This window comes from Hyla sarda, chromosome 6 (genome assembly GCF_029499605.1).
Source record: "Hyla sarda isolate aHylSar1 chromosome 6, aHylSar1.hap1, whole genome shotgun sequence".
NCBI classification, from domain to species: domain Eukaryota; kingdom Metazoa; phylum Chordata; class Amphibia; order Anura; family Hylidae; genus Hyla; species Hyla sarda.
This window is the reverse complement of record NC_079194.1, coordinates 227,897,140-227,911,423: the sequence shown is the minus strand read 5'-3', so window position 1 is coordinate 227,911,423 and position 14,284 is coordinate 227,897,140. Positions and strand designations below refer to the sequence as shown.

The following is a 14,284-nucleotide window of genomic DNA, read 5'->3' as shown; positions in this document are numbered from 1 at the left end:
GTTAATTTCCACAAGAGGCAGGTGAATATGTTTAGTCCTCTCAGCAGGCATTGCCGCAGCCGTCCTTGACAGCAATCGTTGCAGACAGATGCTGAAACAGAATTGATCTTTGTAACGGCAAGCAGACTGCAGTTATCATCTTCCTGACTAGCATCAAAAATAACACCCAAGTTCATTCCTGTCTTCTGAAGAAAAAGTGGCTATTGTGAAATCTAGAGGTTTATATTTTATTAGGGGGCATTTAGAATTATTTAGAATTATTGTTTGTTCTTGGGGTATAGAGAATAGTTCAATGTGCAGCATTTTTGTTACACATTAGGATTCACAAGGGATCTCATCTAATGTTCATCTTGAGCCTTCTGGGTGACAAAGAGAATATGAAAACTATAGTACAGTGCCACTTTGGGTTACAGGCACATGCAATGAAAAAAAAAATTGAATGCAAACCTGCTGGTGGATTTCAGAGAAAAATCGGGGACATATCTGCATGCGTAGCATGCGATTTTTGGTGAAGGTCTTACCACTCTGCATTTAAAAAGGTGAAATTCACAGTAAAACTCCATAACAAAAAACATGCTAAAAATGTAAAAATCTGCCTCACATGTCAATTTTCATATGGAAGAAAACGGCAGCGTGTGGATGACATTTGTAAAGTCTTATCCTTACCCACTGCACTGTAATCTGATGATCATTTCTCTGCGAACTCAAACATCAAGTCCTCCCTGTATCTGAAACTAAATCTTTCTAAAACTGAACTTTTTGTATTTTCTCCATCAATTGACCTACCTAAAGCTGACATTTCCATCTCAGTGTGTGGTATTACTATAACTCCCGGGCAGTAAGCTCGCAGTCTTGGAGTTATTTTAGCCTCTGATCAGTCTTCCACTCCCTATATTTATTTCCATTCACATTTTTGCCACTTGCATCTCAAAAATATCTCCAAAATCCGTTTGTTTCTAACTATTGAAACAGCTAAAACCCTCTTTTTGCTTCAAATTATTTGCAGCTTGTAACGCTTTACTAATAGGCCTTCACATCTCTAAACTCTCCCCTCTCCAATCCACCCAAAAATGCTGCAGCCAGAATTAACTTCCTCTCCAGCCAGTACACTGATGCCTGCCCCCTGTGTTGGTCACTACACTGGTTACCCAGTCCAGAATAGAGTACAAAATCCAGTCTCACCCACAACGCTCTCCATAGTGCTGCACCTCCCTACATCGCCTCTCCCAAGCCTATCTACCATCCTACACATGCTAACTAACATCTTTAATAATCCGAACCTCTCACTTCCGTCTCCAAGACTTTGCTCATGCTGCAGTTCTCTTGAAAGCCATACCCCAAATCCTCAGACTTATACCCAACATCCACAGTTTTAAAGGTGTCCTTAAAGGGGTACTCCACTGCTCAGTGTTTGGAACAAACTGTTCCGAATGCTGGAGAAGTCACCGTGACATCATAGCCCAACCCCCTCATGACGTCAAGCCCCGCCCCCTCAATGCAAGTCTATGGGGGGGGGGCGTGACTGCCCATAGACTTGCATTGATGGGGTGTGGCAGGATGTCATGAGGGGGCGGGGCTATGACATCAAGAGCTCCCGATGCTGGCTCTAGCACTCGGAACAGTTTGTTCCAAACGCTGAGCAGCAGAGTACCCCTTTAAGACATATCTCTTCAAACAGGCCTATAACATGCCCTAATTGATCTTCCTTACTATCACTTTGCCTTCCTTTGAGACCTCTGGGACATCAAAAGTGGCATATTTGGCAGTCCACCCCCATGCTCTATGCAAAGTTTATTTGGTGACTGATTCACCAAGCTTTATGTAACCTATAATAAAACATGGCTGGATTATTGTATTAATAAAGCATTTTCTGAATTTTGTCTCAACCCCTTTTTTCATACACTGTAAGCTCTCGCGAGCAGGGCCCCAGGGCCCTTACTCCTCCTGTTCAAATATTTAGTGCGTAATATGGTAATGTCTGATAATTGTCTTTATTTGTACCCCCAAAATTGCAAAGTGTAGCGAAACCTGTTGGCGTATATAAATAAAAATGTATTCTTATTTATTAATTCATAGTATTCTTTATATTATTATTATTATTATTATTGTTATTATTCACAAATTGGCAGGGAAACTCTGCAGTATTTTTTTGCTACCTGTACATTTACCCTTAGAGAGTAGGGCCAGTAGAAGAAGTGTATTACGCTATATATGACTATGGATGTAAAATTCCTTTAAATCGGTATCCGGAATATATGCCAGACATGTTCCTTTATAGATCTCGGCCTCTAGAGGTTCTGCGAGCAGCAGAATAGTGAGGAGCTCTTGAAAGCACTAACCTTGCTACACAGACATATGCTAATGTTTATACAGTAAACCCAGTCATTACCTCCCCAGCAACACAAATCAATATGTTGGATTCAACGATACATAATACTTGTAAGCTGTAACATAATGTAAAGTCCAGGCAGACAGAGTTGTAGTAAACTATAGTACATATGGTGTCTCCGTGCTTTTTAAATATAAGGCTTATATGATTTAGCTGTGGATGTGCTCCAGATTACTAGAATGTATTAAAATCCTTCCCCAAAGGAAGAGGGGGCATGACTGCAGGCAAAGAATTACTCCATATAGTAGTGCATATGAAGGTGGCTACACAATTGATACATAATTAGTAATAATATGAAAATAAAACATATACTATCTACCATTTACAAGTCGGGCATTATGGTGGATCCTTTTACAATATTTTCTAGGAACTGTAGTTCAATCAAGTCAAAGTTGGCCATTACGGTCAACGCCTATCCTAAGAGCATGGGCCCCTTAATAGGACTAGTTAGAGAACTAGTGTCATCCCAGAGTCATAGATTTACAGCCTCATAGTAATGACTTTTCTTGAAGGTAACCAAACACTACCTTATTTAATAAGAAAAACTATAAAATCATAGGATGTCGATCCTATATGTGTTAAAGGGGTACTCCGCCCCTAGACATTTTATCCTCTATCTAAAGGATAGGGGATAAGATGTCTGATCGCGGGGGTCCCGACGCTGAGGACCCCCGCGATGTCTCCTGCAGCACCCGTGTTCATGAGCTGCACGGAATGAAGATCACTCCGTGGCTGATGGCGGGCGATACAGGGGCCGGGATATTGTGATGTCACGGATCCGCCCCCTCATGACATCATGTCCCGCCCCCTCAATGCAAGCCTATGGAAGGGGGTGTGGTGCCCGTCACGTTCTCTACCATAGACTTACATTGAGGGGGCGGGGTGTGACATCACAAGGGTGCGGGCCCGTGACATCACAATACCCCGGCCACTGTATCGCCCGTCATCAGCCACGGAGAAATCTTCGTTCCGTGCAGCTCATGAACGGGTGTGCTGCAGTAGCGATCAGACATCTTATCCTCTATCCTTTGGATAGGAGATAAGATGTCTGGGGGGGGGGGGGGGGAGGAGTACCCTTTTAAGGCAAACAGATCAGTAAAAAGTAAATTCAGTTATTTAGCTTCCATCATTTTGAGATGTTAATTTTGTGCTGATTACTATAGCATGATGAGGCATATTCAAATGTTTTATGTTGCCTCTCAAACATTATTTTTGAAATATGACCCCACCTCAGTCACACCCACCACCACAATGTGTACTACAGATAACAAGTGATCTGATTTTTGAAGTTTGCTATCCTAATGACAACTATATTCTATTTTACTACAGAGTCGTATCAGCTGGTTAAGATATGGTCACCCCTGGGAGAAACCCTACAAGAAGTAAGTAGTATAGAATACCCAGTGAAGAGGTGCTCAGTAAGAACTGCTTGCAGTCAACCCACCTCTACCCAAAAGTGACATAGCAACATAACTTTTCCAGTTGCACATTGTAATGAAGGTCACCTACAAATTCAATGATTTCTACAGGCACCATGTAGCAAGACAGATACACCCTTCTCCTATGAGTTAATTATGTAGTATGAGCTTTTTAGTCTTAAGAACCAATCCATCCATCAAGATAACTATGAGCATCTACACATTATGTCCATGACTGGTAAACAAAAAGTGAACAGGTCTACTTACATGTGGACATGAGGAGGTTGGAATCTGCTTTGGTTGATGTTATAGTGTGTGAATGCTTGAGTTGGGTTGGAACTATATTCATCCACTGTTACTGTCACTTTGCCTTGTGAGGGAATACCAAGAGCCATCCTTCCTTCTTATAGACATGAGAAAATCACAGCGTACAGGAACAACAGAGCGAAGCAAGCATCATGTGTCCACCAACTGCGAGACCCGGTGATAGGTTCATCAACACTGCTGAGATCTGAACCAGACAAGAAAAGAATGAGTCTCATATTACAATACAATACAATACATTGATAACACTCTCTCTCTTACCACATATTCAACCAAATCATTATTTATCCTAAATAAAATACATTCTTTAGTGAGAACCAGGCTACAAGGCATGATGTTCTCATCAGGTTGCACTGTAAGTGGAGAATCTGAAAACATAGACCTTGTATAGTGTGAAAAACCAAGTACAAACCATGGCTGGCAGTCCAATACATGAAAGAAGGCAAACACGGCAACCAATTTCTCCATGGAACTGTCCTGTCTGCATTGGTCTGTGTTCACACACAGCTATTGGATTGCTGTGTGTGAACAGTTTTTATGTTCGCTGGTCAGGGAATAGTTAATGTCTCTGGCTTTTTCAGCCTCAGCCTCTGTTGTCCAATTGCCTTTAGGGTGTATCTATTTAAAGTCAGCCCAGCCTAGCCTCAGTGGTGGTGAATGACTTCATTTTGACTTTACTTACTGATGGACTTCCTGATGTCTAGCTGCTAACATGCTGGCTATGCTGCTAATGGAGGCTTGGTGAAACACTCTTTTTTTGAGCTTTTACTCTACTATCTCTGTTTTAGCATGCACTTTTGTATTTTCTGGTTTTAGCCATGTTAGGTGGCATGCTTTAAGCAGTGGATTTTAAGCTGTTTGGTCGGTTTTAGGATTTGTTTATCCTTTCTGCTATGTGTCTGTTCACACTGTGTTTTCTCTTGTATCCGTTTATGTGATGTTCTGTGTTTTATATTTCTGTTTTCCTACTGGGTCAGCTTCTGACCACACTGCGGAGTGTGCCACTGGCCAGTAGTCTATTTGAATTTATTATTAATGGCTACTTCGTTAGTGGAGTGAAGTGTACAGTTTGTGTGTCCAGTGTGAACAGTGTCCTATCTGGCATCCCTGTTACCTGTCCATGGGGACTCCTTGTCTACTGGAGGTGTTCTGAAGGGATTGCGATTATTCCTGTCTTGTGTTCAGTGTGAACAGTGTTCTATAAATATATCCTATGTATCTAGGCATCCCTATTACCTGTCCATGGGGACTTTGTGTCAACTGGAGGTTTTGCATAGGGAATGCGAATATTCCTGATTAGCTATAGATCCCTGTTTCTGGTCCATGGGGACTTTGTGTCTACTGGATGTTCTGGGGGATTATGCTATATTCCTGTCTGTTCCTAAAGTCTGTTGACTTATCCGTTTTCCTGTCTGGCGTTTTGAACTCTATGTTTATTATTTCTTAATTTCAGATCTTTGGAGTTCTGTTCACGACCACAGATCTATAGTGTCCTCTGTTCACAACCACTTAGTCCTCTGTTCATGTCCGCTGATCTATAGTGTCCTCTGTTCATGACTGCTGATCCTTAGTGTCCCCTGTGTTGCTCACTGATTTGTGCCCTCTGAACTTAATCTGTTATAGAGTTCTATGTTCCTGTTATTTTTCTGGTTTGTGACCAACTATTTATTAGTATGTGTTTTTATTAGGCCCCTGCACTTTAGTTCAGGGAGCGACCGGCGCCCAGTTGTTGATCCACCGGTTAGGGTGGATGGGCAATTAGGCAGGGAGAGCGGTTTTAGGATCAGTTTAGGGCTCACTCTCCCTGTCCCCGGTCGGTCTCTGACAGGAACTCTATGAGCGACAAAGAGAAAGTGACTTTTGCTTCACACATAAAACCATTTGTGAAACGGGTGGTCACAATGCAGCATGTCCAGACCTGGGGCAGATGATTAGCAGAAGAACAATTCCACATGGTAAAAGGGGGAGCAAGGCAACTCTTAAGTCTCTGCTAATACAATTTAGGGCTCAAATGATGTTTTAAAATTTACTAAAATGTACTTTACATACATTTTAAGCATTCACATACACTATTTGCTCTCTGATGCCACATCTGGTGGATTAGCATTACTGATAGATAACCTTCTAATCTTCCCTGGTATTCTCCAGAATCCAACAGAACTTTCCAGTACATAGGTGTAGTTAATATATTTAACTCCCTACATAAAAGTCCAGCTTTCCTAGGCCACATGAACTTAAGTCTGACTAAAGTATCTATGCCGCATGGTCTGTAAGGGAGAGTTGCTGCTGCTTTTGTCTTACTGACTGAAGCAAGTTGCTGAAACTTACCAGGATTGTGTATACCACTACAGATCACTACACAAAAGGACTTATCTACACCTGAAGGACATATCTACGTCACTACACAAAGAACTTACCCAGACCTGAATGACTTATCTACTTCTGAATTTTTCTTACTTGTCTGAGGGGAGAAAGCTGAGCAAGGGCCCCTTAGCACATCTGTGCCTTTGTGGTCCAACCTACAGAATTTTTCCAAAGTCTTTAGGGATTTAAAGGGGTACTCTGCCCATAGACATCTTATCCCCTAATCTCATCTGGGGCACAATAGACATCTGGTGCACGGAGCAAACTTTGCTCCGTGCAGGATGACTGACGATGAGGGGCGGAGGCTCGTGACATCATGGTCACGCCCTGCTCATGAAGTCGTGGCCATGCCCGCTCAATGCAAGTCTATAGGAAGGGGCGTGTTGGCTGTCATGCCCCCTCCCATAGACTTGCATTGAAGGGGCGTGGTCGTGACATCACCAGCGGGACACGGCCGTGATGTCACGAGCCTTCGGCACTGCACCTGACGCTCTAAGCAAATGCTGGGCGCAGCTGGGAGATCTGCTGGGGACCCCCGCGATCAGACATCTTATCATTTGCATAGGGGATAAGATGTCTAGGGGCGGACTACCCCTTTAACATCTCAGGTAGTCAACAACTACCCTCCACCCAGGTTAGCCCCTTCAGTATCATCTTCAACCTTTTTCCGTAGGTACTGTTTTTGTTGAAACTGTTCAATGTATAAATATTATGTGAAAATGTTCAGTAAAGGTTACCCATTATGCTGCAACACCTTTTAATTTTTAGTGTCTTGTTTTATGCTGCATGTGTAACATCACAGGTGTTCCAGACAAACCTTCAGTCAAAACATCGTCACTAGGAAGCACCCCAGTGGATATAGACAATATACCGCCAGTGCAACAACTTTATCAAACATGTTTACCAAAGAGATATGGCTATCCGAGAACCTATATCATATGGTCGGCATGAGGTACCAACTCCAAAAACAAGAGACCATACAAAAGCAACGTGAATAAGAATATGGACAAACTTTATTGAGGTATAGCAAAACCTAAAAAACACAATAAAAAACATATATAATGTATGGGTACAACAGGGAACTCAGGCAGAAGAGAGGGAGATGAGGGCACTGAAAAAAGATTCCTTAGGGTGGGGACTTTTGTAAACATGGAACTAGGTACCTAAAGAGGTATGTATCATGTGCCAAAAGAGATGCAGAACTGTGAATCACACTAAAGGAGTGATTACTGGAGTAGAATCACTTCAAGCATAATGATACTATCTCTGCAGCAGAGACTAACAGTAGTGGCTGCGGTATTAAGGTGCATAGAAACATAGTAGAGAACATACACATAACATGATCAAACAATAATGCGATAGATGACCAGTGCACCTATGGGGTACCTCTCACCTCCTACCCCAAATGCGTTTTCGCTTCAATGTCTTTGCACCTCTTGACATCACAGCCATGCCCCCTCACTGCAAGCCCAGAGATTTGCATTGAGGGGGTGTGGTCCTGATGTCACGAGGGGCGTGGTCGACCCCTGAAGAGCAAAAATAGGAACATTTATTTCTGAACACTGGCCAGTGGAGTACCCCTTTAATTCTGAAGCTTTACCTACAATATGTATAATAAAAAACATTATTACAAGATCACATAGTGTATTCATCTAAAGTCTATGGGACGTTCAGTGAATCTGTACAATGAACCCTTAGTTCTTCAAGGTGAGCCGATCAGAAAATAAGGGGCACAAGACTTAGCCGAGTGCTTCTGCCTCCTTATTTTAGCAATTGGAAGTTTCACCATCTAGACTCACATTTATCAAAATTAATATTAGGTCACTCGGACATGTAAAAAAAAAAAAATGATGTGTCTTCAAATGATGTGTCTTAAATTTACTACACTTTACACTAATATATAATGAAATCTTGTTGTGTCCTGGAGATTGGTTATTTTGACCATCTTCCAGTCCTGTGACTGGCTGCAAGACACGTGGCTACAGCAGAAGCCTCCCTACTTGCATTGTCTGCAACAGGACAAAAAGATCCTTATGCACTGCCCATTGGTGAAAGGAGTACTGTGGTGTAGGACAACTTATCCCCTATCCAAAGGATTGATAAGAGTCTGATTGCCGTGGCTTGACCACTGGGATCCCCCTCAATCTCCTGCACCCCTTTAAGGCCCATCCCATTATCCCCTCAATTTTATATAACAAGATTGCTTTTTGTGTCATCGATATAACCAAGGAGAGTGGACTGAAATGTACATGTGTGCCGTACGCTGTTGAGTTAACATATGTACTGTGTAGCCGTCCAGTCAAAATAGAGAAATGAATCTGAGTAGAGAGAGTAGAGAAATTAATCTGCATAAAATTTTGTATTATACTTCAACATTTCTCCACGGAAACTATTTGGATGATTCAGAAGGTTTTCCGAGATGATGCATTGAGTGCAGTGCAAAATAAAATTAGGCAAAAATGCTTCAAAGGCTCATGAGAATCTGTTGAAAGTGATCCATGTTCTGGAAGGTGTGTAACAAGCAGAGCAGTAGAGAAAGTTGACCATGTACAGGCTGCAGTCAACATGGATGGGCAATGGACAATGCGTGAACTAGTCGGTGATCTGAGGATTTCTAGAATTACTGTGTCCAAGATTTTGACATAGGATCTTGGCATGAGACAAGTCATGGCAAAACTTGTTCTTTGGCTTGTGCTACCAAAACAATAGGAGCATCAATGCTAATGGCTTGGCATCAAACTGCTACCAACACTCCAGATTTTATTCAAGAAGGTCATAACCGGCGATAAATCATGGTCATCTTTCCTGAAAACAATCATTTCCGCAGAGGAAAGTTTAGGTGTAACAAAAATTTGGTGCAGATTTATTGCTCTACTCACTCTAGCCACACAGTACATATGCTCCATCCCATTGACTAGTACAAGGAAGTCTTCCAGGCCAGTTTCCTTACCTGCCAGGTTACATTTGTGTCGAACAAAATGTTCTCTTTATATTAACAGTAACAAATGCCGGACAGAACTCATAGTTCTCGGAATAAAGTGGCACAAAAACAAACGTTTCCTTTTTTTTTTCATTGTACTTCATGTGTTTTCATTGTACAAAGTAAAAAAGAAAACGTAAGAAATGTAACAAACTTGGTTGTCACCATAATTGTACTGGACTGCAAAATAAATTTACTGTGTCTCTTATACTACACAATGAACAAAAAAAGTTTTATCCATATAATGAAATGCAAGTTGTCCCACAAAAAGCAAGTCCTCATACAGCTATACAATATAGAAGAGTCCTATTCATCCGGCACTACTAATCCCCTGAGAAGTGCAGCAGCTAGCTAAGGAAGGAGGCAGGTGTTCCGGACCCTGCTGGACAGCTAGTCGGTGCTCAGAGTATAGCGTGGAAACGATAAGTAAAAAAAAGCAGAAGAAAAAGACTCGCCAACTCACCACTGCTGTAAGACACGTGGACTTTATTCCAAGTAGCGGATCATGACAAAGTCCATATCGGGGAGGTAGGGGAGGTAGGGGTACAGGTGGGACAGCGCAGTTTCGTGCCGACTGGGAACTTCCTCAAGCCACACGGATGCTCGCTCCACCTATTCACCTGACTAATAAGCCAGGTGAGTGGGAGGGCTGGGATGGAGAGAGGGGAGGGAAGGAGGGGAGGGACAAAACCTCATACACAGAATACAGCAAAGACGAGCAATCGATAAAGTACAATAAAGCATAACAAATTCACAAAAGTTCACAAAAAGACACTCAGATCTTGCCTGTCATTGAGACCGGCCGGTCCCAGGGCATTCAGTTTCATAATCCAGCGAGACTCTTTTTGCTATGGGAGGGCTCCGAGAATACTTTTAAAAAGTTTGTATAACATCTTAATAATATTAACAAAGAAATATGTTATTTACTTACAGCTTTGGGGTTCAGAATCTTGAATTTTTGGATATAAAATTTCCATTATTGACAACACTACCACTACGCCTAACTACCATAAAAGTACAGCAAGAAACGCCCTTCTCCAACATTCTAGTTCCCATCCTTCACACTGCAAAAATAGTATCCCATATTCTCAATTTTTAAGATTGAAACGCAATAACAGCAACACAGTAAACTATCTGAAACAGACTGAAAGCTTTCACTAAAGCTAACAAGACAAACCGCAACTATCTTCTCTCACATAAAAAAGTTAAATCTATCACTAACAGTAATCGTCTGATGTTCACGTTTTCCAATTCCAATATGAATCAAACTGTCAAAACTGCTATTTTTAAAAATTGGTTTATTCTAGAGTCAGACCCCGATCTGAAGGATATTACATCAAAACCTCAAAACCCATTATAGCATATCGGAAGAATACCACCTTGAGAGACAAATGGAAAATGGCAGACATGCCCATAGATAAAATAGAGACTTGGCTCTTTCAATAAGCCCCCAAAGGTAATAAGCCATGTGGCCATTGTTCTTTTTGCCCCCAAACATCAATAGTAGGGTTACATTTATAGGTGGCTACGAACAAATAATTCCTTATTTGATTACATGTCGCACCACATGTCAAATATGCCCTTATTTGCCCCTGTGGACAATGTTATATAGGGAAAACAAAAATAAATCTCTATATCAGAATAAGAGAACATATTCATTCCCTTGTTACGGGACATGGTGCCCCCAGATTTATTTCTCATATGCGGGAAGCCCATATGAGCAATGGCCGGTGTATCAAATATGCCAGACTAGAAGCAGTTAAAGACCCAAAACAAGGAGGAGATAGACATTGCTTATTATTGCAAAAAGAGTCTCGCTGGATTATGAAACTGAATGCCCTGGGACCGGCCGGTCTCAATGACAGGCAAGATCTGAGTGTCTTTTTGTGAATGTTATGTTTTATTGTACTTTATCGATTGCTTGTCTTTGCTGTATTCTACCATGTATAAGGTTTTGTCCCTCCCCTCTCTCCACCCCAGCACTCCCGCTCACCTGGCTTATTAGTCAGATGAATAGGTGGAGTGAGCGTCCCTGTGGCTTGAGGAAGTGCCCAGTCTGCACAAAACTGCGCTGTCCCACCTGTACCCCTGCCTCCTCTACCTCCCTTCCCCGATATGGACTGTGTCCTGATCCGCTACATGGAATAAAGTTCACGTGTCTTACAGAAGTGGTGAGTTGCCAAGTCATTTCTTCTGCTTTGTTTTACCCCTCATACAGCTATGTTGGCACAATTGAAAACATTCTTTATTACTTTTAAGAATGCAGCTATTTAAAAAAAGGAAAGCTCTGTACTCATGGCCCGAAATATCTACATTCTCAAGGGGTTAAAATGTGTACAAAGATGAGCTTCACTTTAGATAAAAAGGGCAGATAGTGGTAAAACAGCAATTTGTAGGAGGTTTATGAAGAATCTTCCCTCGGGGCAAGTTTGCTTGGTAAAAATGTAAAATAAAAGGAAAAAAAACTCTGTATGTAAAGATATTTCTAAGCGTGACAATATTCTGTATTCCTCTTCAACCTAAAACACAAGCGGCTCTAATTACAGATATTAAGACATAAGAGAGGACTCCGACTGCCATCGCTCTTATTACCAGTCGCACACAAAGGTCAAATGTTTTTATTCATGTGCACACGGCCTGCCTGTGAACTGGATAATAATCGCAATGATGGCATTTATAAAGTCAATTATTCTACATTCCACATTTCTGATGGGCCATGTGACAACGCAGATAAATATCTGTAAAAAGGAAGAAGTGCAAATAGAGATGCACCAGTGGCGGCCAAGGAGGCTTCATTAATAAAGTGGGAGGCAACTCCTTAAAGGGGTACTACCGTGCTGACAACTTATCCCCTATCTAAAGGATAGGGGATAAGTTGCCTGATCGCGCGGGGTCCCACCGCTGGGGACCCCCGCGATCTCGCACGCAGCACCCCACTCTCATCAGGCCCGGAGCGTACATCCACTCCGAGTCTGATGACGGGGTCGGTGATCATGACCTCACAGCTCCGCCCCCATGTGACGTCACGCTCCGCCCCTCAATGCAAGTCTATGGCAGGGGGCGAGACAGCTGTTTCGCCCCCTGCCATAGACTTACATTGAGGGGGGGAGCCGTGATGTCATGATACTCCGGCCCCGTGATCGGCAGTCATCAGACCCGGAGAGATGTTCGCTCCGGGGCCTGATGAGAGCGGGGTGCTGCGTGCGAGACTGCGGGACCCCGCGCGATCAGGCAACTTATCCCCTATCCTTTAGATAGGGGATAAGTTGTCAGCATGGTAGTACCCCTTTAAGGGGAAACTCTAGAACTCCTTAGGGGGCCATACATTTTCATTGACTGTTTGCTAAATGTTCATGTTTTATCTACAGGGAGGGGTAAGAAGCTGGCTTATTTCTCTCAGAACAATAGGGTCAGGCGGCCACCATGCCCCATAGATAGCTGGTAAACCCCCCCCTCCCAAAGGCAGCAGATTCGGCACCTTTAGGGTCCATTCAAACTATGGAATATCTCTGGGCAGTCATTCTGTGCACAGCAGGCACCCCCTGAATCAGAAAGTTACAGATTTGTAAATTATTTCTATTTAAAAATCTTAATCCTTCCAGTACTTATCAGCTGCTATATGCTCCACATTAAATTATTTTTGAATTTATTTTCTGTCTGACTTCAGTGCTCTCTGCTGACACCTCTGTCCATGTCAGGAACTGTCCAGAGCAGAAGAGGTTTGCTATGGGGATTTGCTCCTTCTCTGGAAAGTTCCTGACATGGACAGAGGTGTCAGCAGAGAGCACTGTGGTCAGACTGAAAAGAAATTAAAAAAGAAAAGAACTTCCTTTGAAGAATACAGCAGCTGATAAGTACTAAAAGGATTAACATTTTTAAATAGAAGTAATTTACAAATCAGTTTTACTTTCTGGCACCAATTTATTTAAAATAAATAAATAAATAAAGTTTTCCACTGGAGTACCCCTTTAAGACACTAAGGGGGAGATTTATCAAAACCTGTCCAGAGTAATAGTTGCCCAGTTACCCATAGCAACCAATCAGATTGCTGCTTTCAGATTGCTGCTTTCGTTTTGATAGAAATGAAAGAAGCGATCTTATTGGTTGCTATGGGCAACTTTTCCTCTGGACAGGTTTTGATAAATCTCCCCCTGAATGTGGCTAATCCACATCCAGGCTACCCAATGACTTAAACACATCTTTCAAATGCATGTTGGAATCATAGATCTTAATCCTTCCAGTACTTATCAGCTGCTGTATGCTCCACAGGAATTTCTGTTCTGTCTGACCACAATGCTCCCTGCTGACACCTCTGTCCATGTCAGGGTACAAGCAAATCCCCATAGCAAACCTATCCTGCTCTGGACAGTTCCAGACATGGGACCGAGGTGTCAGCAGAGAGCACTATGGTCAGACAAAAAAGAACTTCCTCTGTAGTATAAAGCAGCTGATAAGTACTGGAAGGATTCATATTTTTAAACAGAAGTACGGTAATTTACAAATCTGTTTAACTTTCTGGCACCAATTGATTTAAAAAGACAGGGCAATTTTCAATTTTTGCCCTTTCATTTTTTCCTCCTCCCCTTCTAAACATCATACTGCTTTCAGATTTGTTGCTACAGACCCATATAAGGGTTTGTTTTTTGCATCACCAATTGTACTTTGTAATGATATCGCTCATTTAATAACAAAATCTACAGCAAAACAAAAACATATTCATGGGGTTATATGGAAAAATAAATGCCTTTTTGTGACTTTGGGGGGCTTACTTTTATAATGACACCTTATCTTTATTCTGTAGGTCCATAC

General features: G+C 42.1%; 1 protein-coding gene across 4 annotated transcripts in view; it reads right to left on the bottom strand.

Annotated features, from left to right (window-relative positions):
• Positions 1-14,284, bottom strand: part of MPPED2 (metallophosphoesterase domain containing 2) — a 207,979-nt gene that overhangs the window by 152,880 nt on the left and 40,815 nt on the right. For all 4 annotated transcript variants that reach the window (XM_056526668.1, XM_056526667.1, XM_056526666.1 and 1 more), the window contains one exon: positions 4,075-4,318. In XM_056526668.1, coding sequence (XP_056382643.1) covers positions 4,075-4,202 — 128 coding nt within the window. In that variant the 5' untranslated portion in view covers positions 4,203-4,318. The remainder of the gene's footprint in view (positions 1-4,074; positions 4,319-14,284) is intronic.